General features: G+C 32.9%; 1 protein-coding gene across 1 annotated transcript; it reads left to right on the top strand.

Moving 5' to 3' along the window:
• The first annotated feature begins 1,004 nt into the window (after window positions 1-1,004).
• Window positions 1,005-23,890, top strand: LOC115885422 (motor neuron and pancreas homeobox protein 1-like). The gene is made up of 3 exons (XM_030904333.1): window positions 1,005-1,595; window positions 19,160-19,326; window positions 22,872-23,890. Exons 1-3 carry the CDS (start codon window positions 1,154-1,156, stop codon window positions 23,121-23,123), a joined length of 861 nt encoding a protein of 286 aa, XP_030760193.1. The 5' UTR covers window positions 1,005-1,153; the 3' UTR covers window positions 23,124-23,890.
• The last annotated feature ends 1,201 nt before the right edge of the window (window positions 23,891-25,091 follow it).

The raw sequence follows: 25,091 nt of genomic DNA, 5'->3' as shown, positions 1-25,091 counted from the left end.
CAAAATCAATTACTTCTGCTCAATCTACGACACTAAGAACCATATTCAATCGTACACAACAATAATCACTAAAACCACCTCGTCATTATGAAGAATAACAACAAAAAGTAACGATAAATGAAGAAATTACAAAACGTTTGTGGCAAGTTCATTTTGCTCTTAGAAATGAGACTATAATGCAATTTTATCTATAATATAATATATATTATATAAAACAATATTTTTTTCCATAGCTAATCGTTTTTTAAAAAATATTCAGAAATTATTATTTCAAGGAATTTATTATGTGTAGAAAAAATATTGTGCTGGGTTGGCGTTGGTTTCTATTTAATTTGACAAATAAATAAAGCTGTCTCTATAGTTGTCAGTTTTAAGTCAATATTTTTTAATTCTCTTTCGTGTCGATTGCTGATTGAACTGGAGCCAGAAATGGCTCAAAACGAAATAAGTAAATTACCAACAGATATTCAGGCTGAGACGACAAACGCCATATCCAAACTACTTCAATTTAAATCCCGAATAACTTATGAAAAGGAATACAAAAATTTTCAAAAATGGAAGCAATTAAAAAGCGTGCGAGAAGAAATAAAGTTTTTAACCTATCATCGCTGTTAAAGTATCATTTAATCTACCCTTGTTGTTAAAGTACAATTTTAATAGTTGCTATGAAAAAAAAAACAATGTACTATTTGTTAATTCCATCTTTACTGTACTCCTACGCCTTACTTTCCCATAAAACAAGCCAGTACGTTTATTGGTGCCGATCTTACACCCATCAAACACCATCTTCGCGCTCTTTCCTCGCCAATCCACCCCCTCCACCGCCAACATCATCCCCTAACTACGTTTACGCAGCGCTACCGTTTCAAAATACACACAATCACTTGCAGTTAATAATCTATTAGGCGCACAGTAGCGAGACTCACCGCAGGCCGCTTTCACACCCCTTCGTGCTTCTCCGGCGGTTGCCGAGCAACTACGGGGTGGGTGGGAGGAGCTTCGAGTCCCCCCGGCCAATGGGAAGGCGCGCAAAGTGATGCGTGTAATGCCCTGGTCTAATCTGCCGGTAATGTACGGAGTTATTGTGTTTAATACGTTTGAAATAGGCGGTTGACGGAGGTTTTCGCGGGTTTTGAGTGTTTTTACACGCGATATGGCACAGTACGATGAAATTAAACCTTTGAACATGGACACGAAGCTTCAGGAATCCAAAAGATCGTTCTGTATAGACGCGTTACTCTCTAGAACCGACAGTACTACGCGTTCTTTTAGTCCAGAACCGTCACGAAGTACCTCGCCTACATCAACTATAAGGAGTAGGAGTCCTCCGATTTCGCCAGGAAGTGAGGAGGTAAACGGTGTGCAGGGAACGACCTTCGTACCAAGACCAGGACTGTTAAATCATCCGGGGTACCACCTGAACTACGGGTACCATCAGCCTCAGCAGCAACAAAGTTCGGCGTTTCATGCCCTTGACGGGGGTGTAATGCAGAAGGTTCATATTCCTGTAAACCCCCATAATCAGTTTCATCAAATCCAAATGGAATGGTTGGCTAGAACGGGGATGTTTTATCCAAGGTTGCAGGATCTTGCAGGTTAGTACTGTTTTTTTTTTATTAAATTCACATTACTGGCTAAATAATATACCGGCGGTATAAAAAAAAATACCGTCAGTTACGTTGGGAAAAACAATAACACAGAAAAACTGGTGAAACAAGGACGTCATTTTTGATTTAAAAAAAACTGCCGGCGGTATACAAAAAAATACCGTCACTTACGTTGGTAAAAACAATAACACAGAAAAACTGGTGAAACAAGGGCGTTATTTCTGATTTAAAAAAAAACTGCCGGCGGTATACAAAAAATACCGCCACTTACGTCGGGAAAACAATAACACAGAAAATCTGGTAAAACAAGGGCGGTATTTCTGATTTAAAAAAAACTGCCGGCGGTATACAAAAAATACCGCCACTTACGTCGGGAAAAACAATAACACAGAAAATCTGGTAAAACAAGGGCGGTATATCTGATTTTAAAAAGTATATACCGCCGACGGGCGGTATTTTTTATAAATTTAGCAACAACCGCCGTACTTTTTAACCTCGTTTTTTGGCGATGTTCATGTTAGTAAATATGTAAAACAATCTAAAGGCGGTCTTTCTTTCGTCTATTGTCTATACCGCTGGCGGTAATTTAAGAAGAACACGCCTTGAGTGACCATTTTCTGATGCGGGTCAAATACTCGTCAGCGAGTAATGGCAGTATGTATGTATGTATATGTAGACCTCGAAAGTCCATTTGTAGCAGTTGCTATACTTACAGCTCTACCATAAGATTCCTCTATTAAATATGCTATTACTTTCCTAAATCGTATACTGATACAAATTGAGCAACATCAGAAGTAGGTACTGCTTAGGCAGCATCATTGAGAATAACAAAATAAATTATTTGGTGATCTGTTAAAAAATACACATCATCAATAATTACTTATACTATAATAAGTCAGTCATCGAAATATTAGAGCACAGATATACAAAGAATCTTTGATATGTATTATTTGTTTAAACTCTCATGTTACTTGAAAAAGATTTTAGATACTCCCGGACGTCTTGTTGGACTTACAATACCACAAAGTGACTCTTCAATATAAAAAATAACAAATACATCCATTTCTTGCACCAAGTCTGGGTATTTCAAGAAATAATAGCTATTACAGTTGAAGGTTGGAAGTTTTGATGTTACAACAGCAAAATAAAACACTAATTCACCACAATACATCAAAACACTGTGTACTTTTAACCATGTTAGCACCATCAGCAGATAGGAACTATCGAAAATAGGAAATTTCCATCCTATCAAATAGTCAAGCAGCACTTAACGAGATCAACTCAGTAACCATCAATTCGAAGTTGGTCAACGAATGCCTAGAGAAGCTCAACAAATTAGGTAAAGAAAATACGGTCCTCCTACTCTGGGTGCCTGCTCACCAAGGGATAGAAGGCAATGAAAAAGCAAATGATCTAGCTAGGAAAGGAGCGAACACTCCACTAACTGAACCAGAACCGTTCTGTTTTCCAAACGGGAACCAACTGAAAGCGGAACTGAAGAATCTGGAAGACTCCATCCGTAACATGGAATGGGTGTCCTCCAACGGTCTAAGACACTCGAAAAAGTTCCTCAGAACGTACGACCGAGAAAAATCAAAGGTTTTCCTTGATTTAAGTACAAACAATCTTCGGGACACTGTCTCCTCAACGAACACCTCAGTAGGCTGAAGCGCCGAGACGACGACCATGAACTTTGGTACGTCTCATGTCGAGGATGGAGAGCTGGCCCCTGTGGAGCCGTCTCAGATACTGGCTTTCGTTAAAGCCCTGAGACTGTATGATGAGTTATAACTCGTTATAACTCAAGAAAGGGGAACACACAATAGATCTATAAACATTCTACATTCTACATCATCAGCAGATAAATAAAACTAAATAAGTATGACAGGAATGTATGTTAATTAAATTAAAACATATTTGTAAAAAAAATTGACATTATTTCAGGTCTATGATTAAAATGTTGGTAAATCACTGGAAAAAAAAGCAAAAAAATATGACAAATAGATATCGTTTTAGGGGTAGTTTTATAGGCTTATATGGCCCCATCCCGGTGAAAAAAACAACGTCACCCCTCTTTGAAACGCAAGATCGAGCGATTTTTCCTTGTTTGAGTCCAACAAACAACTCAGCATTGGTTCAGATCGTTCAAATAAATGGCATATGAATCGATATCGTAAATCAAGTTTTATTGTCGTGAAACATCGACATTTTTCGGAGATATTTAGGTATATTATTAATTACCCTTCAGGAATCGTTGGACATAAAAGAAATAGATTACTCTGTTTATTATAAGAAAATGATAAAATTTTGCCTGTTATTATTATCATCTATCTCACAAGGAAGGAGTATGATGTTAACCATGACTTTCAGATTCAGTTCTGTTTTTGAATTTGATTTGAAATTTTGTGGATTTGTCAGTCTCTACTGAGCTTATTTTATGTTATTTATTATTTACTAGCGTGTACCCGCGACTTCGTTCGCATCGAATTAATCATTTGTAATGGTGATGATAAAGCAAAACAAGAATTTCCATTAACATACAAACTGGATAAAATTTTCTCACGTTTACGTCAGCATGAGAATCGTTGGAATTTGACTTTCGAAAAATCCGTTTGCCAAAAATAAGCTGTTTACGTCAAGCAGTTTAAGCAGAATCGTGGTTAAGAAATTACCCAACTTTTTGGAACACCCTGTATGGTTTTTTAAAAAATTTCAAAATATGTAAAAAAACCAAATAAATTATACGTGTCCAAGCGTTTTCCCGAAAAACTAACCGTTTTTTAAATAACAAATATTGTAATATTTGAGGGGCGTTTTCACCCTCTTGGAATTTGAGATTCGAGAAACCCCTCCTTATCAAACCTCTACACCCCACAGTCAATCCGTTTGCCAAAAATCAGCTTTAAACGTTCAGCCGTTTAAGTAGAATCGTGATTACTCAATGGTTAAATTTTATGAAACACCCTGTATAAATTTTTAAAAAATCTTAAAATATGTAAAACAACAAAATAAAATATTTTGTTTGAGAGTTTTTCCGAAAAACTAACCGGTTAACTTAAGGATTTTATTTATTAGTATAGATTCTATAGCTGGTGGTTGTTTAGAGGTGGTAAATCTAGCAGGATTTTTTTCGTGATAGAACTTAAATTAACAGTGACACAAATTTATTTTAAATGATATACGCCCTGTATATGTTTATTCGATTTGTTTGTACAATTATTAAATTATTGGCTTATCTGGTCGATAATGTACTAATAAATATGACAGTTGGAGAGGTGATTAATTATCCTGTGTGACATCTGGAATTATTTTCAACAGATTTTTAAGTATGTATTTGGTTTCGTATTTTTTTCGGGGTTTATTTGCGCATAAACGAAATATATTATTATACCATAATATTGCTGATTTTTGATTTATATATTTGTATTTCCATTGAGTTTTTGTGTTATATACATAAAACTCAATAAATAATTAACATCAGATAAACAAATTAGAATAAAAATGCTTCGAAGAAAAATAATAGAAACAATTTTACAAGACCTGGTATAGTATAGGTTCAGAGGAATTAAGAAGTAGTTATTTATTTATTCTACCTTTTTTCGTCGAATAACCCTTAATTTAAACCGGCGATTGCTAGGATATTTTATCTCTTTTTTACCGCATTTAATTGCGAGATCGATAACGAAATTTTCAACAGAATTAATTGTTTTTAATGGCGGTACATGTCAAAAGCTTCCAAATATATTAATTGGAGAGTATTGTTAAAATTTAATTGATTTTTTTATACAGCATCCAATGAATTCATACATGTTTATGTTAACACGTAAAGCAAGGCAAAATCGAAATTTTTGATCCACTAAATTATAAGGCGTTAAATAAAAATGGTCTTGGACAGTAAGAGAGTTACCCCCAAGAATTCCCAGGTCCCCCAACACCCCCGAAGGCACTGGGCGCTCTTATTGACAAGACAAACAAACGGTCTGACGAGTCGATGCGAAGATTGCAAATTGGAGCCGTCAATACATTCTAACATGATCAGCAGGCCATCTGGGTGGGAATCAACTAACCAAACAAGACAATAGAACAGGGAAAAACAATTATTGGAAAATCCTGAACGATTCCGCACTGAAACAAAAAACAAAAATATATGAAAAGGATTTTTAAAAACAAAATAGTATATTTTTTTCATTTTTTAACCTGGATAAGCTAAACATAAGAGATATAACTACAAAGTAATCTTTAAAAATTGGGAATTGCCAGAAATTATTCATGTTTTTTTTTTGGTTTTGAAGGTTGCCACGTCAAAAAAATGACAAATTTTGTAATCACTCTGTATATATTTCAAGGTAATTGATTCTTTATCGACAAAACCAATAATTCTGTAATTATTTTTTAATGCTCTATAAAACTTTATGGCGGGCTAATTGTGTTATAATAGCATCAATCAGAATCAAAGACTGTGTGGAATTTATAAGGCTTATAAAATCGTATATTATAATGTTTATATAAACTTATTTTCCGCAGATTTATCGTTATAATAAAAATAAATCGGAATTACTATGGTTTTAAGTGTTTATCGATGGTTTAAAATCGATGGTCGTGATTTATTATTTGATTCTCTCATAATAAAATATTTTATCGCCTAAAAATTGTGTTAATGTAGTTATAATTTTAATGATCTACTTTTCAGACAAGTCATATTAATATACACTAAACTTACTGTACAAAATTAATAATACAATAAGGTACCAAAAATATACTAAACCAAAAAAAGTAGTTTATCTTTTGAGAATTTTGAGTTATCTTTTATACAGGGTGTTTCAAAAAACATTCGCCATCTCTCGTGGGGAGATTCCTCACGTAAAAATAAGATTTATTTTTCATATCAACATAGCTCCGATGCTGCTTTGTTTCGTAGCTACAGGGTGTTAAAGTCTTGTTGTGAAACACCCTGTATATGCTTTTATATATATACGACTTAGCTAATATACAACAATTAATTGCGTGTCATATGTTTACAAAAATCTAAGTACAATATTGTAGTTTAACATATGTTTTTTCTGTATTATTTTGAGCAGAACAACATTTTAATATTAAATTACTTTTTATTTCTCTCTCCCATCTGACAACAGCGCATTAATTTCTTCTCCCCTGCCCACCCCCTCCTTTCAACTCCCCTCAAAACGTTTTTGCAATTCGAACTCCCCCCCCCCTCTCCCATTTATCCACCAAACGCCCTAAAGCCGACGGTCCTGCAATTAGCTAACTTGATTTTGCAGGATCCCTTTTCAAGAAAAGAGAGAGACGGAGAGTTTCTGTTGGCAACGTGTTGTGGATGTTTTGTTCCTCCACTTCTAACGGTAATCCTTATATTTCCATCTTTGTTTCTTTTTTCGTTATCAGTTTTTTCGTTTTTTATTTTGTTGTTGTGTTTTGAGTTCTGGCCGTAACTATCGAGAGCTCGGTGGCGTAGAGGTACAGACTCTCGTCTACCAATCTCAAGGTAGTGGGTTCGAATCCCACATCCAGCATTTGATCAGCCAACTATTTTTATTAAAAATAAAAATAGTGTGGATACCTAGGTTGCGACTCAGCTTAGTAAGACGATATTTATTAATTAAACATAGAGAGATAATTACATGACTTTATATGTCAAATACACAACTAAACAACTATTTGTTAATGACTACGGTTAGCCAACTATTTAATTATAATAATATCTATTACTAAGGTAATCTATATTATACAACAATAGTAAAAATAGTATGTAATAATTATTATTTTGGTATTAGATCTTTTTCTGAACCTGTATTTCCTCAATTTTCATAGAATGACCCTTTCAAACCCCCTTTTTTTGTTGGTCCACCGCAAAATCAATGGCTCTTATGCTATTAAACGGAAAAATCCAAAGCCTGGCGCAAAATGCCCAAATAAAAACGTCATTTTCGTTTTTTTCCCGCTACAAAATTCGTTCGTAATGAGATTTACGATTGACAGTTGAATTAGCAACGATTTTTTTCCCAATTGACATCAATCAACTAGCTATTATTAAATTGTATATCTCTAAAAATTTGTGGATACAAAAAAAATACTGTGTGCTCATCAGGAGATAGATTGCAATTTATATTTCATTTAATAGATATTTTTGTTTTAAAAAAAGTGTTTTGTTTAATTAAAATTTGGTTTGGAATGTTAGTTATTAAGATTCACAAGTGTTTAAGCATAATATACAAGGAGCTTGAATTTATAGTAGTAAGATCTGTACTTGTAACTTTTTACCTGTTAGCTACTTAATTAATAAGTTAATTATTTATGCTCAAATTTGTTTTAGTTTTTTTTGTAAAAAATACTGCCAGTTTATTTCTTAAAAATATTCCCTGTTAAATGCTAGCTGTTAAATGATAGCTTAGCTGTCGCTTATAATTATTTCTTGTACTTTGATACTCGTTCAATGACTAGGACTATAACTTTCGATTCTAGCTCTTCTCCGACTGCTGGGCATTTAGTGACAGATGGTCACCTGCCAGCCAGTCTGTCATCGACATTGCCACTTGTCCAAATACAACCCTTGGGGGGTGGCAAGCGTGCTCCTTCGGGGGTGCGAATATCAACAAACCGTACAGCTTAACCGGTCCATTGGCACCCCCAAGGCTTTGCCGAATGAATGGGACACCCCGCCGAGCGTATTATAGCCGGTGTTAAATTTATTATTGGCTTAATTGCAGCCATAAACGCCGAGGTGGGGTAATTGACCAAAGGGCTGACGCAAGTGTTAAGCTTGGCGAGGGACATTTAAGGGTATAATTGAAAATAAACAAGGTAATTGAACGAGGAATAGAAAAAGGTATTAGATTTGTCGTAGATTGTATTAATATACGCTAAAAAAAATGGCTAACCTTACTTACTTATTTACTGCCAAACGCTAACGAGTATTTGGCATACATCAGAACAAATATACTAAAAGAATATATTTTGTTAGTACCGCATTTACATAATGAGTGGAAAGTGAAGCCAAAGAAAAGAAATAGGAATGTCAATCTTGCATAAGTCTATCGTTTTCGTTCACCAGGATTTTCATGCGCACGCACCAAATAAAACAATCTGATTCGTCTACTTTATCGCTGAACGCCCCGCGTACTATTTTAAACTGTAAATATTAATAACGTATAATATATTATTTATTGGTAACGGCATTATTTCAACCTGTTATTCTAGATATTCATCATATCTATCCGTTTCTTGTTTTTGTTTAAATATGTCGGAGATTAAATTTAAATTTATAAGTAAAGGCGCGAATTGTCAGACGCTAAATTGATTTACGTGGTAAATAGAAACTTAGAAAACTACTTCTCTTGGTTAGTATGAAATAAATCAACTAATCGAGAAGCACTTCTCACGCTTGCGTAGTTCAAAGCTTAATCATCAGCGAGGCGAGATTTAGTAATCATCGATTTTATCTAGGCATTCTTTGACCGACTTTGTTGACCAAAGGAAAAAAAATTACCAATTATTCGTTATATATTATTAATTAAAATCCAAAAGCCACATATAAAATATATTTAGATCAAATACTTTATTCTAACAAACGGAGTATTTTTTACCTCATTAAGTAGAAAAAAAAACACGAACGAATATACAAATCAAACTGTATAGATACGTGATATAATTTAATATTAAATTTCGCAGTTAATCGCGCCATCTGGTGCCATACTCGTCCTAAATGAACGATATTAATAATATTAATTCGCGAATAATCATTATCTCAATCGTTTTCGATGACTCTGTTATGTCACTTAATTTCTTAATTGAAATTCGTAACAAAACGATAATAATCCGGCGTTATAGTATTATACAGGGTGTCCGTGTAATACACGACGGTGTAAACAATATTTTATTCTCTTATATTAACTGCAATTATTATCGAAAAAAACGCTCTGTATAACGCTCTAGATATGGGTATATTAATTCTGATTTTGATCCCTTTAAATCTAACAAAACAACTAGGAGATAAGATTTTTTTTGATCCTCGTTTATAATCAAAGGATTTGTATGGGTTTATCTAATCCAGATTTTTGTTTTTATATTATTAAATCTTTACGCAGTTATATGTATATCAAATCTTCTGCCTTTCATTTGATATTAAGAAAAATAATCCGATGCAATATTTTAGTACTTTAAAAAGTCGCTGCAGCCTTTTGTACTTAACAACAACACCAATGACGTCATAAAAATTCTCTAAAATGGGACGCTTTGTCGAAAAAATTAAGCTTTGCCTGTTTTGCATTAAGATCTGTTTCTAAGGAGCTTAACTTGTCAGTGGCTAGAACTGTTTATTATGCACTTTTTGAGTCGCACCTCAGATATGCCCTTCCATTCTGGGGTACGTGTTGTGCGACTCAATTTCACCTCATTTTTAAGCTCCAGAAGAGAGCTGTTCGATATTCACTGGGACTAAACAGTACAACTCATAGCCGAGACTTTTTTAAAAAAATAAAAATATTAACTGTTCCTTCCTTATTTATATTTGAATCCGTTTGCCTAATACGTAAGCATGTATCAGCTTCTCAAGAAAGGCCATCTCACACTTATCCACTCAGGAACGCCGAAGCAAGATCTTTATCTACCTACCCCACGCTCAGAATTAGTTAAAAGTTTAATATTATACAACTCGAAAAAAATGCACAATATCACCTGCCACTTCAAATCAAATCCATAACATAATTTTCTTCATTTCGCAAAACATTGAAATCTTTCTACGCCGTAAATGACTTATATTTTGATAATCGAATTTGATCTTGTAAACACTGGTCTAATGTTTGCTATTACCCTTGTATATAAATATATAAACAAGGCTATATTACTATATTTACTATAAACTTACTAAATATTTTTGGATATTATTTTTATCTTTGACATTGTAAACATTTATAAATGTTTATTTTAAACAATAAGACTGACAATGTAATTTGTATACTTGTTCTTGTTTTGTATTCTTTTTTGATTGTTTACTTTATTTTTTACTGAAAAAAATTAGTAAACCCCCAAGCTTTTCATTATTATCACTCGATAATACACTTCAAACCATATATATTACCCATCCATTTAAACCTTTCCATTTCCCAAACACACCGCTATCCAGGCTAGTCCTATTCCCGACACTTTATCCCAATTCCTGTCGACAATTAAAGCAATTTATACCAAACCTGTTCCCCTGTTTTGTTCCCCCCTTCCTCCCGCGCTGCCCACACTGCGGTTAGTGGGATTTTCTACGGCCCTTCCACCCCCCTAATTCCTACCCCGTCGCGCAGGGGGCGCTACATTTGCCTCACGACCGATCTGTCACGCAAGCTGTACGATGTGCGATGTTTGTCCGATGAATTTGTTCACGTCTGCTCTATCTGCGAAACGTTCGAAAGCATCGGGGTGTTAGAGTTAGGGGGTGTATAAAGAGGCTGGAGGGTGGGGATTGTTAAAGCTGTTAATAGATTGAGGAGAGGGGTATAGGAAATTTAGAAATTTTGAGGAATTATTTTGGAAAAATAAAAATAACAAAGTGTTAATCATATATTTAGAAGTTATGAATTTTGTTAATATGGGTTTCTAGTTTCTATCCTTGTCGAGGACCTATCGTCCACGCGAAAAATTTGAACATTAATTTTAAAAATTTAATTTGTAAAATGCTTATATTCGCAAAACACCCCTCTTTAGAACTTCATCTGTTATGTTAATAAATGAAAGTAAATAAATAAGCGCCTCTAGTGTTTATTCGCGTACTAAAAATGTCAATTAATGCCTGTATATATTTTTAATATATTTTTTAAATTTACATATTTTTAATTATAAAGTATTATTTTACATTTAAATGGAATATATTACATACCAATTAATTATGTCAACAAAGGATATGACAATCCTGAGAAATATCTAGCCTTCTAGTCTAGTAACAACTTTAATCAAACTTGACAATAGTCCATTTCTGACCATTTATTAAATTTCTCGAAGTTTTCGATACTATCTAGAACTAGAAATAAACACATAAAGTAAACTTATCTTGGCCTTTCGATGCACAATAATTATCCTCCAAATCGCCTCCAATCTTCCTCCAAATCGAACTCCTTCCGATTCATATCGGAATTCTTTCGGGGAGCACGGATCGGTTGTAAATCAGAGCTCTAACGACCCCCCAGCGGGGTTCCCGGACCTGTTTAAAGCCCCCCGCGTTCAGGCGAAGCCCGATTGCCTGCCTCGGCGCTTGATCTATGGCGGATGGCCCCATCTTGCGTATAAATCGTCCACATTATCGGGAAGTGGGAGGATATAAATCGAGAAGGGGGGAAAAGAAAGGAAAAACTTCGGGGGGAAAATGATTGGGGATGAATTGGAAACGGCGTATTAATATATGTGCTCCAAAATGGAGGCAAATGGAGATTGTTATATAGTAGAGGTTCTCTAACTTACATGATCCAAGATCGTTTAAAAATTAAAGCAATAGAAAAAATATGATCCCTTAATAATATTAATAATTATTAATATTTTTTAATTATTAACTTTTTTGGCTAGCAATTAACATAAAATACGCGGGAATGAAAGTATGATAAACTATAAGAAAATAATACAATAGATAGTACAAGATTTGACATACATATGTACTAAAAGAAGTCCTCCATGTCTTCAGATGTTGATGTATTTATTTATACATTATTATACATTTTAAAGATTTTTATAATTTGTATAAATAGGATTATCCTAAATAAATCTCACAAAAGTGTTAGCATAACATAAAAATATATGATACACAGTTTCTTATTTCTACCGTATGATCGGAAAAAGTAAATTTATATGGGAAATGTCATCAATCGTCATTTCCCAGCCAACTGGACGCCGTTTTTTTTCGATCATACGGTATAATTTTAAATTCGACTTTTTTTTAATTTTAAATTAACCACCGTTATTTTGTCCTAGAATGACGTCATGTCACTTATCTTGGCCTCATAATGCCGCACCAAAAAAAGGTTTCTATGTATTAAATAGTCTACGGAAGAAGATATTACTCAATAAACAAAATAGGCACAAATATGATGATCTCATTGAGTTGGAGTGACGTTACAGCCTTTATCTTGGCTTCAAGATTCCTGGATGAAAAAGTGTCTAGGTATATATATGGTCTAATGCAGAAAATGTTTCTTAAAAACATCCCTAAATAAAGAAAACAAATAAACTTTTGATTATCTAACATTCATTAAATAATATTAGTTTCGCCCTGAAGTGACGTCATAAAATGTTATGTTGGCTTCAAGATGTCCGACGACAATCGGTGTCTAGGTATAACCCCCCCCCCCGATAAATGCGATAAATTGTCATAATCTTTGGTCATAATGTTATTTCTATTGTGTAACGACGCTTGTTTTTTCCGTTTTATTACACCCCTATAAAAAAATAATTCTACTAAACAAAGAACTTTCTATTGTCGTTTTTGAGTAATGCAAAATTGTATTTGTCCCACCTACACACCTAATAAAAAAAAATTGGCGCTTTAAAGCTAAAAACCAAACAGAAAAAGCGCAGTTTCGATGATTAAACTCTCCTGTTCGTCGGTACGTAACTAATCCAGTTCTAAATATGGAAAAATCTCCGTACTTTCATCCAAATTTCGCGCTATTTTCCTTCATCATTTGCCGACAGCGATTCGCAGGCAACGAACGAGCGTATAATCGGATGCAAATTACAGGCGCTGCTCGGAGCGCCCTCTTTCCTGATGAGCGCTAATCGAATCAGGACCTAACAATGAGCGCGTCGGCGTGCGGACGCGGCCTTAGCTGCCGCGCTAATTGCGTCACAGATCGGTTGAACGAGCGCGTTTACCATAACTGGAGAGAGACGCGGCAGAAGCGTTTACCGTAGTAGCGTGGAGCCGGGGCTTTATTATTCCGATACGGATATAATGGTAAAAATAAACTCTGTCGAGATTGAATTAGAAGAAATCCATAAATTAAAGCTATAGAATATTTTAAAACCAATGTCTATACAGTTCTTTCCAAATAAACTTTTAGGCACGTGATTAAGCTTCACCAGGTAGATTGGTATATAGTCTGTCCAACGACAATATCCTTGACAGTGATAGATGTGTCTGTCATTTTATTTTGAAAGTAGTTTATTTTATTTTACAAAGAAATAAGTTGGTACAACTGGAACGCATAGCAGGAAATTAATTTTTATTTAAAATTTGACTGATAAGTGATTACTTCAAAATATTGTGAAAAAAAACTGTATAAAACGGAAAAAATGTAATCGAGTTATTTTATTTAAATATACCTAGCTAGAAAAAGAATGGACTCTGCCATACTGAAAAATGGTCCCACAGAAGTGGCGCCATCTATTGAGTAGGGCTTGTTTTAAATGGATCGAAGCGCGGGCTTTTTAAATGAGCGTATTTATTGAATTTTACTCTAAAATAATTAAATTTGATTATTAAATCTTATTTTTTACACAAATTCAACAATTCTAATAACAAGTATCGTTGTGATAAACATTATTTATTATTTAAAGTTTTTATTTATAAGTCAAATATTTAAACATCGTTTATTATAATAAAACAAGACCAACGTAATACGCCCAAAGTTTTGTAAATTGAGTAAATATAAATAGGTACTTAAATGATGGCAAAAATAAAAGACTTACATTATATTTTTAGGGCCACAAACAAAAGGAATTGTCTAATTAAAACACATACCTATAACAAATTATAGTTTGAAATGACAACGACAATATTTTTTGAGAATTTGACAATAGTATGACAATGGCCTTTGGAAACTATGGAAACTACAAAAAAAATCTGATTTAACGCCATCTGGCAATAACTAGTAGCAACTTCTTAACCTAAAAATTAATTGCACTACCACCTAGCGCCTGAGGCTGGAACTATTTTATTTGAAATTTCCGTGGAAACGGTGGAACCGCTTTTGCTATTTCACTTTCCCGCCCCTGTTTAAACCCATCCCTAGTTAACTTAAAAAATATTAGAACTTTTTTTAGTAAAATAAATAGATTGGTATGGGACGTCATCTGCTTTTTTTTATCATCATTTTTGTCATATGGCTCGATATGGTATTTTGTAAAATGACTGAAAACAGGCAGTCTTTTTGCAGAAAATATAATCATTATTTAATATGCTTGATTCTGATTAGGTTTTTTGGAAAGTGACTGAAAATAGATAGGCTTTTTGTAAAAATTAGTTCTTTTATTATTCTATATACCTGCCGAAATTATTCTATATACCTGCGACATTACAAATAAAATATATCTACTTTTATATTAATAGTGTCGGTTTTAAGTTGGTAACTTTCTATAATACATTTCATTAAGAATTCAATTAGCTTAAGTGAATTGCGAATCAAGCAGGAGAATGGCAAATAAATTCAATGCTCATGCATAATGCACATGTAATAATGCGATTCGTTTTTGGTAAACGCCGATTTCCTTAAAAAATTACCACATCCCCCTATTGGACTTACATATACGTGTGTAGATATATATCTCTCCCCTACATTTAACCAATGACACTTCTTCCCCTAAATTGTCGGGGTTGCACGAGTGATTAACCCTTATTTGCCATTTAGTTTTTAGTGCTTTCGTATTTTCCGGCGGTATTTTTTCGATTTATTGTAATTTTAGATTAAATTCAAGAAAAATAACGAAAATTTTAATACCGGGTTATACAGGGTAAGACTTAAATAAGTGCTTAATATTTTCAGGGCTGGTAGATCTCGATAAAAGAGATATTTCACTTTGAAGATTTTTTTCTAAAATTTTAAGAACCCTTTTTTACATAGTGGCAGTATTATCAACAAATTATATTTTTTAACTAAAGACTAAAAAAATTTCGAAATTTTTTTTTAGAATATTAGTATTTCAAAATTTTTAACGTTTTTGGGAATGTTTTGCTTTTGTAAAATTTACTTTTTTTAGGATATAAATGTGCAAATAACTTATATTATTACTAGTATATAAAAATACAAAATACAGTTGGATCCATTTTAACACACACTAAACCAATGAATACTGAACAACAAACAAAAAATGTAATATACAAAATACCATGTGAATGCGATCAATTTTATATTGGTAAAACATCTAGACCTTTAAATGTTCGAATTAAACAACATAAAAATTATTTAAGAAAGTGCGATTTCCACAGATCTAAGATTTGTCAGCATTCGTGGAACACAGGACACAGAATAGATTTTAACAACGCGAAAATTATAATGAAAGAAGCGATAGCCTCTAAAATAAAAATAAAAGAGGCTTTTTAAAACAATCTAATAAAAATAAATGTATTTGTAGATGTTAGTAATGTATGACAATCACTTCTTTGGTTTTAAAGAACATAACATAAATAAACATAACATACGTAAAAATTAAAAATAATCATACAGAAAGTTTGAAGCTTTTTAGTTTTACCTTATTAAGTAATTGTTATCAGATAGTAATTGTTAATTTTGAAGTTTAACTTGATAAAATGTCATTTTAACAGAACGTCAACGGTTTTTGTAGACGTATCTGTTTTTGAAAAAACTAAACTATTCTCGAATAGTTGAATTTAAATATTTTAAATAGTTTTTTTCTTATTCTTTGTATTTTTTTTTGCTTCCGACGACGAAAAGAGAACTTTCTTCAGTCACTTAGAATAACTGAAGAGAACTTCTTCAGTTACAAGAATACATTCAAAGATTCTGTTACCTAGATATTACTTTTTCAACATTTCTATTATTTTGATGTTCCTTATTAGCAAATTTTACTGTACTATCATTCTTTTTTTCTAACGCCACACTACCCTACACTCCCCTGACACCCCCATACACCCCTCTATTCCCCGCAGCAATTAGCAAAACAACATCCATAAACCAGACAGAGGGGTCCTTAATAACATCGCGAAGTTAGGCGCTATCTATCCCCGTCTCTTTCCCGCTCGTTCTTCTTCTTCTTCTTTCCTCGTTCCGGCTGGCATTAGGCCATCGTTAACCGTATTACGATATTAAATTATCATGACAATGGAGGGCAATCAGGGTGCCGGGTGGTGACGTTCGAGACTGGTGAAATAAATAAAGGGACAAACATACGGCCGAAAACGCTGTAAGGGCTGCAATATGCGTTAAGTATTCGCGCTGCAAGGGCAATGAATAATTAGATAAACAATGGAGAGTGACGCGTTGTTTTGAAGATAAGTCTGTGGGGAGTACCTCGAATGGGGGTGGGATGAAAAAGTTTGTGGAAGTGTTGATTTTTCTAATTTGGGGGTTGTTTTGGGAGCTTTTATAGATGTATTAGTCGTTTTTTGTTGGTTGTGTTTGACAGTCTGATTCAAGCTAATTTGGGTTCAGTTATTAGAAAAAAAAATACATTTTTGTCTTTAAAAAGCTACTGTGAATCACGGAAAACACAAATTTCCGTGCGGAAATGCGTAATTTCCAAATTTCGCACTTTAGAATAACTGAAATCTGCTATTTAGCGTTTTATTTTTAATATTTTTCTGAACATATAAACACAAAAATAGTCCTGTGGAAATAAGCTGTTTTCATTTTCTGAGGAAATTTATTAGACTTCAGAATAGCGGAAATCAGTTATATAAAATGTAAATATATTTTTGCCTTTTAGAAGCATTCACGAATTGAGGAAAATAAAAATTTTCCTGCGGAAATAAACTGTATCCATTTTCTGAGGAAATTTAATAGACTTTAGAATAGTTGAAATCAGTTATATAAAAAATAAATATATTTTTGCCTTTTTGAAGCGTTTACAAACTCAGGAAAATAAAAAATTTCCTGCGGAAATGCTTGATTTTTATTTTCCATTTGTTCCTTATTATATTATCGGGTCTTGTAAAGTGTAAGTACCCACGAATTTAGCATTTTTTTTGGCAGAAAGTCCTACGCTTATAGAACAGTTTAAAAGAAAAAAAAATCTTTGGATGAAGCACTTTTGAACCAAAAAAAAATAATTTAAAAGTGTCTAAAATGCTAACCAATCTAATAATAAATCTAATAATATTTTTACAAAATCCCAGTTAATTATTAAAATATAAAAACCACAGCTTAACACCCTCCACAAAGAAAAGCTAACCAAAGCAACCCAAATGCTAACCAATATAATATTTTTGCAAAATCACAGTTAATTAATAAAATATAAAAGAAAACTGCATGATCCAATGATTTTTTGTTTTGACTCAGCCCTATTTATGTAAAGCTTTAATAAAAAACAAGAATAAGTGCAACATTCCGAGATACTTATAGTTTAGAAGAACCTATATTATCTATTCTACAAGAATTGTTAATCCTCCGAAAGATGTTTTTCCCCACCCAGCACCCCTATTCGCTCCCGTGTCCCGTAAGCTTCTAAACTGAAAAATGTATGAAAAACAAAGTGCACAAAATGACATTGACACATTTCCGCAGGAATTTTTTTGCATTTCTTTGCTCGTAAAGGCTCGTATAAAACAAATATAAGTTCATTTTTCATGTAACTGATTTCGGCTATTCGAAAAAACTCCGGGAAATACACCCACAAAGTCGACACGCCGCCGCCGCTCTCAGACGAACCTTATGACCAATTAGCCGATGGTTTTCCGCGCCATTAGCCAGTGCCGGCGCACGAGGGGACACTAAGAACAGACAACAGCTCCGAAAACCCGGAAAAAATAAAGCCAGTTAGTTTTATATGCGTGATGCAATTATCGAAATTAAGTTAGTTACGAATGTTTTCGTGTTTGGACATCGAGGCGAGGGATTAGACCGAAGGGAAAGGGATGTTGAGACTGAGGGCTGAGAGTTTAAATTAATACCGGCCATATGTTTGCCTAATGCTGCAATCAGTTTTATGGGATTTTTCAAGCCGAGGGTTGTTATTATACTCTTTTTTTCGCTCTCCTTTAGTCCATATAGTCGATAAAGTGATTGGGAAAAAGTTTTGTGCTAAAAGTTTATAGTAAATTGCCCCAGAGTATTAAATTAGGTGATTTTAAGGTTTTATGGTTTGTGAAGCATTAAACTAATTTTTTTGGACACGTAGAATAGAGATAATAATTTATTTTCGATCGTTTTACCCGTCAAACTATTTTCTTATTTTTTTTATTTATATCTCTGTAAAACCATTAAAATTTCATTTAGGAGCATTGAAAATGTTTGTGAGATTTATGTTTATTTTTATTCTGCGTTTATAGAGTATATTTTATGTTCAAGGTACACACGCAAATGTATAATTCATACCAAATAAGCTTTTAGTCACGTGATTAAGCTTACATATTTCCTTTTAATCAAAATATTTAGGAAACAAAAATAAATTAATTATAAATATATAAACAGTTATTATTTACATCAAAAAAACTCACCTTCTTAAGGGACATAAAGGCCCGTTACTGCTGCTTTCCCGTTCAAAATATAATAAAAGAAGTTGCGATGAGTTTATTACACTTGTACTAAAAGAGGTTATCAAAAAATAACAAAATAATTAAAATAAATATATTTAGATGCACTATTTAATAGTTTCAATTTTTGTTACAGCTTGTGGACCTGCTGGGCATGCTCTTCTAGGCAAAACAAGGCGACCCAGGACAGCGTTTACCTCACAACAACTGCTAGAACTGGAAAAGCAGTTCAGGCAGAACAAGTACCTGTCCAGGCCAAAGAGATTCGAAGTAGCTACCAATCTAATGTTAACAGAGACACAGGTAAATCATTTTCTGTTTCTTTAATGAATTTTTAAGCTTCGTTTGGTAATTTTTTTAAGGCAATAATTTTCAATTAATAGATTACTAGATTTAGTAGGATTCCTACTGAGTTGGCAACACTGGCAGGAGGCGCTAGTGTCGTTCAAATAGGCGGGAAATTGAAAGTCTTCCATCTATATTTCTTCCTTTCTCTATGAAGAAAATGAAATAAAAAAACTAGAAATAGATGAAATAGCCAGACAAGAGAATAAAATTAAAAAATTCACAATAGATAAATTGCACACCATTCTATCAATACCATAGACTTAAAATAAAATATAGACTACACTATTTACATCTTAACGCGGACAAACAACCTTTTTTGTACACATGTTTACTTCCGGGTACAGTCGACCGAGCCTTCCTCATCCAGTCTATGTTGTCACGTCTTTAATATTATCAATATTTTTTTTCTTGTTATACACATATATTGAGATATTAATACTACAGTTTAATAAAGTAGGTTTTAATATTCCATAGATGTATTAAATAGTCCTTATACTACTAAATTATAAGTCGGATACTGTTTAATAAGGATAAGTTCTTACAATATGACAACACCGATTAGAGGCGAGGGAGCCTATTCATTCATTTATTACCTTGTAGTACGTGTCGCACGTGTGCGGTAAAGCTTTGTTGCCGCTATCTCCCCGGCTGTATTAACGCATTCTCTTAGCTTGTAGTCCTTAAGTGTTTATTTTATTGACTTTTTCTGTTCAGGAACTATAAAATATGGTTCGCCAGTGCCAAATTTGCAAGAAATTTGACTTAAATAATCCATTTAAGTCTTGAAACGACTTTGGACCGGTAGGCAACTCTCAATTTACCCATTGGCAGTCAGTGGCGTTGTTGTAGAAAGGCGCTTATTTAGATAATATTTTAGTAAAATGTAAAATCTGAATTTTTTCTTTTACATTACATTATTTACTTACTTACATTGTAACAAAATCATAATTATAACCCTGTTAAAATTAATAATGTTTTTATTAAAAATATATTCCGGTTTATTCTAAAATTATCTTCAGAATCTAAAATAACGTACAAGAATTTTAAAATGATATTACATTATGAAACAATATTTTTTAATATACCGGGTCGTCTCAAAAGTGGCTCAACCCTATAACTTTTTTTATTTTTTCAGATAAAAAACAGATTTGTATGTTAGTAGGTATATGACATAAATTAGGATTTATTGACGTATTCAATTGTTTTTGGTCTCTTCCTGTTTTACCGAAATGATTACATCTTTTTATTTTTAAAGGCACCCTCGGTATATTGCTACTTTATTCGATAAAAAATGACACTCTGAATAGAATGACATATCATATGTCAACTTTTGACATTTTCGCTTAAAAACATATCCTATTTTAAATTTCAATCCATTTTTTTTCAATCCACTAAGTTTTAATCAAGGAGCCTTGGAAAAATAGTTTTGATCGTCTAATAGGTTTCGTGTCTTGTCTAGGCCGGTTAAAAGATGTACAAATCGTATTTTTAATCATACATATGTCAATTTTTTCAAATGGAACAAGGGTGACTCATTAGCATATTTGGAAAAAGCATTTTTTTATGAATATATTGATACCACACACTTGGTATTTCGAGTCAAATTGTCGTTATGAACCGCGTGTTACAATTACAATTAAACCATATGCGAAAATGTCAAAAGTTGACATATGATATGTCATTCTATTCAGAGTGTCATTTTCTATCGAATAAAGTAGAAATATGTGGTGGGTGCCGTTTAAAAATTAAAAGTTATTTTTCCAAGGCTCCTTGATTAAGAATTAGTGTTTTTAACATACCCATGACACTCTAGGTTGAAATTTAAAATTCAATTTTGTTTTAAACAAAAATGTCAAAAGTTTCATTCTATTCAGAATGTCATTTTCTATCGATTAAATTAAAAAAATTTTAAAAATCAACATTTAGTAGTAGTAAAAATCAACATTAGTAGTCATTTCCGGTGAAACAGGAAGTGACCAAAAACAATTGAATGCGTCAATCAATCCTAATTTATTTCATATACTAACATACTAAATCTTGTTTTTTTATTTGAAAATATAAAAAAATTATGGGGATGAGCCACTTTTGAGACGCACCCGGTATATTAAAGACAGTACCGAGTTAAATAAATGTAGTTTTTATTTTATCCACTTCCTATCACCTTCCTTGCTTTAATGGAACAGATTTATGTTTTCTCTAATTTACATAATAAGACATCACTTAACCAGAAAAAAAATTACAAGAATCATATTTTTTTTTCTCTCCCTGTCGCCGATTCTATTATATCTGTGGAATAGATCCTGTTTTGATTAATATTAGGGGTTGTAAATGTTTGACTAAAATTAATAATTTATTATTAATTTCAAAAATTACCTAATTTCGATTATAACATTTCTTCTATAACGTGTATTTTATTATTTTTATCCTTTTTGGACTCTAAATTGTTTTTTCTAAACTTTTATTTTGAAAAACCTGTCCTAAATCTTAATAAAATATAAAAAAGTTTAAATACGATATTTTTTTAATTTAATTATAGCTTCATTAAAATAAAAAAATTACCCGGCTATGATACGGAGAGTTCAGGTGTACTTGAGAAACGAAAGACAGTGTTGTGTTTCTCGGCAGAGTCGTCAGGGAACGACCGTTACAACAGAGACAACCTATCTATCGCTCGTGTCGCACTCGTTATAACCTAAAACAATAACACAACAATAACAAGACAGTGTCTGACCGCATGTTCCAGCTATTTATGAATGAGATGCTCAGTCTATATTTTATTTTAAGTCTATGATCAATACTGTTTACGCATCCGATACACATTTTTCTCTCTCTGCTCTTTATTTTCAACCCTCAAAGTCTCTCTCTTACTCTTTCATCCTCTTCCTCCCTTTTTGACGTTGACAAACGTCAAAAAAGCGTGTCAACACCGGAATCCTTGTCCGAAATAAATGCGAACCGATCTGTCAACCGTGTCCCGCAGGGAAAAAAATTGTTTGCCGTTTTACTGGTTGCCGAAACCGTCCAAAAACTGTTTTCTTGTATCTAAGAGTTATGGCGCTCCCGTTAAAGACAAAATCAAACAGTCAGACAGCGCAGTCATAATTTAGGATTTGAGGGGGTTAAGGGGGACAAAGAAGAGGGGAGAGGGATGTGGAGAAACGGGGAATCCTGTTGGAAATATTACGTTGACATTTGTCACTGGTTTTGGTTTTATTTTTTCAGTTGTTAAGGGTTTGATATGAGTTAAATGTAACAGATATATTATGGTGTTTTTTCGCAGATATTTCTATAGATTTTATTGTTATATTAATCTTATTAAACAAATTATAAATGTCGTTAGGGAAATAAGTAATCATATACTGATATAAAAATATACAGAGTATATCTCTTAAATAAGTGTATTAATAAGTAATATTTTTCGAGTTTTTTTAAAAAACTTTTTTAACATAGATTTTTTTAACCATATATCACTTTTTTAAGTACTATATTTTTGTTTTCAGGTAAAAATATGGTTCCAAAACAGACGAATGAAGTGGAAACGCAGCAAGAAAGCCCAACAGGAAGCCAAACTAGCCAAAGAAAGCAGCCAGGACTCTGGGAAGTCCCTAAACAGCACCTCGAACTCCTTCAAACCTAGCTCATCCCTCACGAATGCAGAAAGTTCCGATAGTTCAGCGTCTATCAAAGAAAACCCTGTAGAACCCAAGCGAATACCCGACAGTGAGCCACTGTACAGGCCGTATGTCGGTTAAAAAAGACTATATTTCTTTATACTAAGACCATAAATATAACTAGACACTGTTTTTGCCCTTAATTGATGTTGGTTACAAAATAAAAGAATCCATCACAGTGTCTAGGTGTTTTATGGTCTAATGTCTCATTATTAGGTAAAAATTTTGTGATGTTCTAAGTGCAGTGTGGTGTATATCGAACTAAAAAACTTTGTAAATTATTCTTAAGAATTAATTTGTAATATATTGTAAATAAAAAAAGGTTAAAAAAACAGTTACATGATACGACGTACTGTACGTCGGTTAAAAAGACTATTTATTTATTCTAAGACCATAAATATAACTAGAGACTGTATTTGACCTTAAGTTGCCCTTAATTTATGTTGGTTACAAAATAAAAAAAATGCATGACAGTGTCTAGGTGTTTTATGGTCTAAAGTTTCATAACTAGGTGAAAATTTTGTGATGTTAAAAAGTGCAGTGTCGTGGTTATATCGAACGAAAAACTTTGTAAATTAGATTTAAGAATTAATTTGTAATATATTGTATATAAAACAAGGAAAAAACAGTTACATGATGTGACGTATGATCTCAAGACAGTTTTGTTCTCAAAGACGTTCTAGTTTAGTTGTGTCTCTACCTCATTGTTTAAATCTAAAAGAGATGAAGATAAAATGAAAAAGAGAAGGTTAGAGCAATAGATTTGTAAATAATTCGAGTTCCTATAAATGATAGTTGATAAGGATAAGTTGTAAATTGGCAAGAATAAATTTTATGAGTTTTTAAAATTGTTGTTTTATTTATTTAAAGAAAATCAGTGAAAAATCCATAAATGTTAACATAATTTTTTCTATAAATCTTCGCAATTCTTTTAATAATTGTCCTGAATAATACCTCTTGATTCTCTTAACAGTTAGTTTTAATATTACAAAATGCTTATCATATTCAGTTAAGTTATGTAATTATAAAATAAAACACAAATTTCTTGCAGTATAGGTATATAATAAATTACATCAGATTCTTGCCTTGAACTTTGAATGTTCACAATAAACCTTGCCCCAAAGACGATTTATTTCCCAATTAAATTACATGGGAATTTGCCACTTTTTGCAAATATTTTTTTTTCTCGATCTTGTTCTCTAGTAGCCATAACAATTACATATTCTTGTACAGAATTGAACGCTGTACACAAAAGGTATCTTACAATTTTTCGATAAACCTATTCCTTCAAAAGTTATTCACGGTTAAAGTTAACCACTCAGTAAATCCCTAAATTCTTTAACAATTTTGACAAAATTATGATTATTACTATTATTATGTATATATTTTCGATAACTTAATACAAAAATACTAATAAAAAAAACGGGGTTTTTTCTTTATTTTTCCAAATTACGGTCTCATCCAGATTAAAAGTGACATTTTAACGTTCCTAAGTCCATTCTATCTACTCGGAATCGAACCGAAATAGTTCCAATAAAAAACCGACTGGAATGGAACAAATCCTATTACAAGACATTCAAAATCGAAAATAACAACGCTCCCACACACTCTCACACGGGCATTCCCTCACTCTTAGCCCCTCGTTTTGTTCGTTTCATCCTCAATATCCTCAAGCGTATCGCCTATCAAATTGCAGTGTACGACTTCCCCCCCTTCCCCTAGTTTACTCCTTATATAGATGCCTCCCCCCTTCATCTTACGGTTTTGCTCCTTGTTCTTGGTATATAGAAGGGTGCAGTGGGGATATGGGAGGTCTTCAGGGATGTGTAAAGTCAGGGGTCTTGAGTTTATTACGTTGGGTACAATTTTCCTGCTTTTTTTGCTTTAAAGAGCGTTATAACATAACCTGCCAGTCAAACTGATGTCAATAATTAGTCCAACTTAATTTTAGATATATAAATTTATATACTGGGTGGTCTGAACTGTATTTCAAAATTTCTGCAGATAAAAATGAGTAAAAAAGTTTGTATGAAAAAAAATTATAAATGA

This window comes from Sitophilus oryzae, unplaced genomic scaffold, assembly GCF_002938485.1.
Source record: "Sitophilus oryzae breed Bouriz unplaced genomic scaffold, Soryzae_2.0 scaffold_381_pilon_pilon, whole genome shotgun sequence".
Taxonomy (NCBI): Eukaryota; Metazoa; Arthropoda; class Insecta; order Coleoptera; family Curculionidae; genus Sitophilus; species Sitophilus oryzae.
This window is presented reverse-complemented; position numbering and strand designations above follow the sequence as displayed.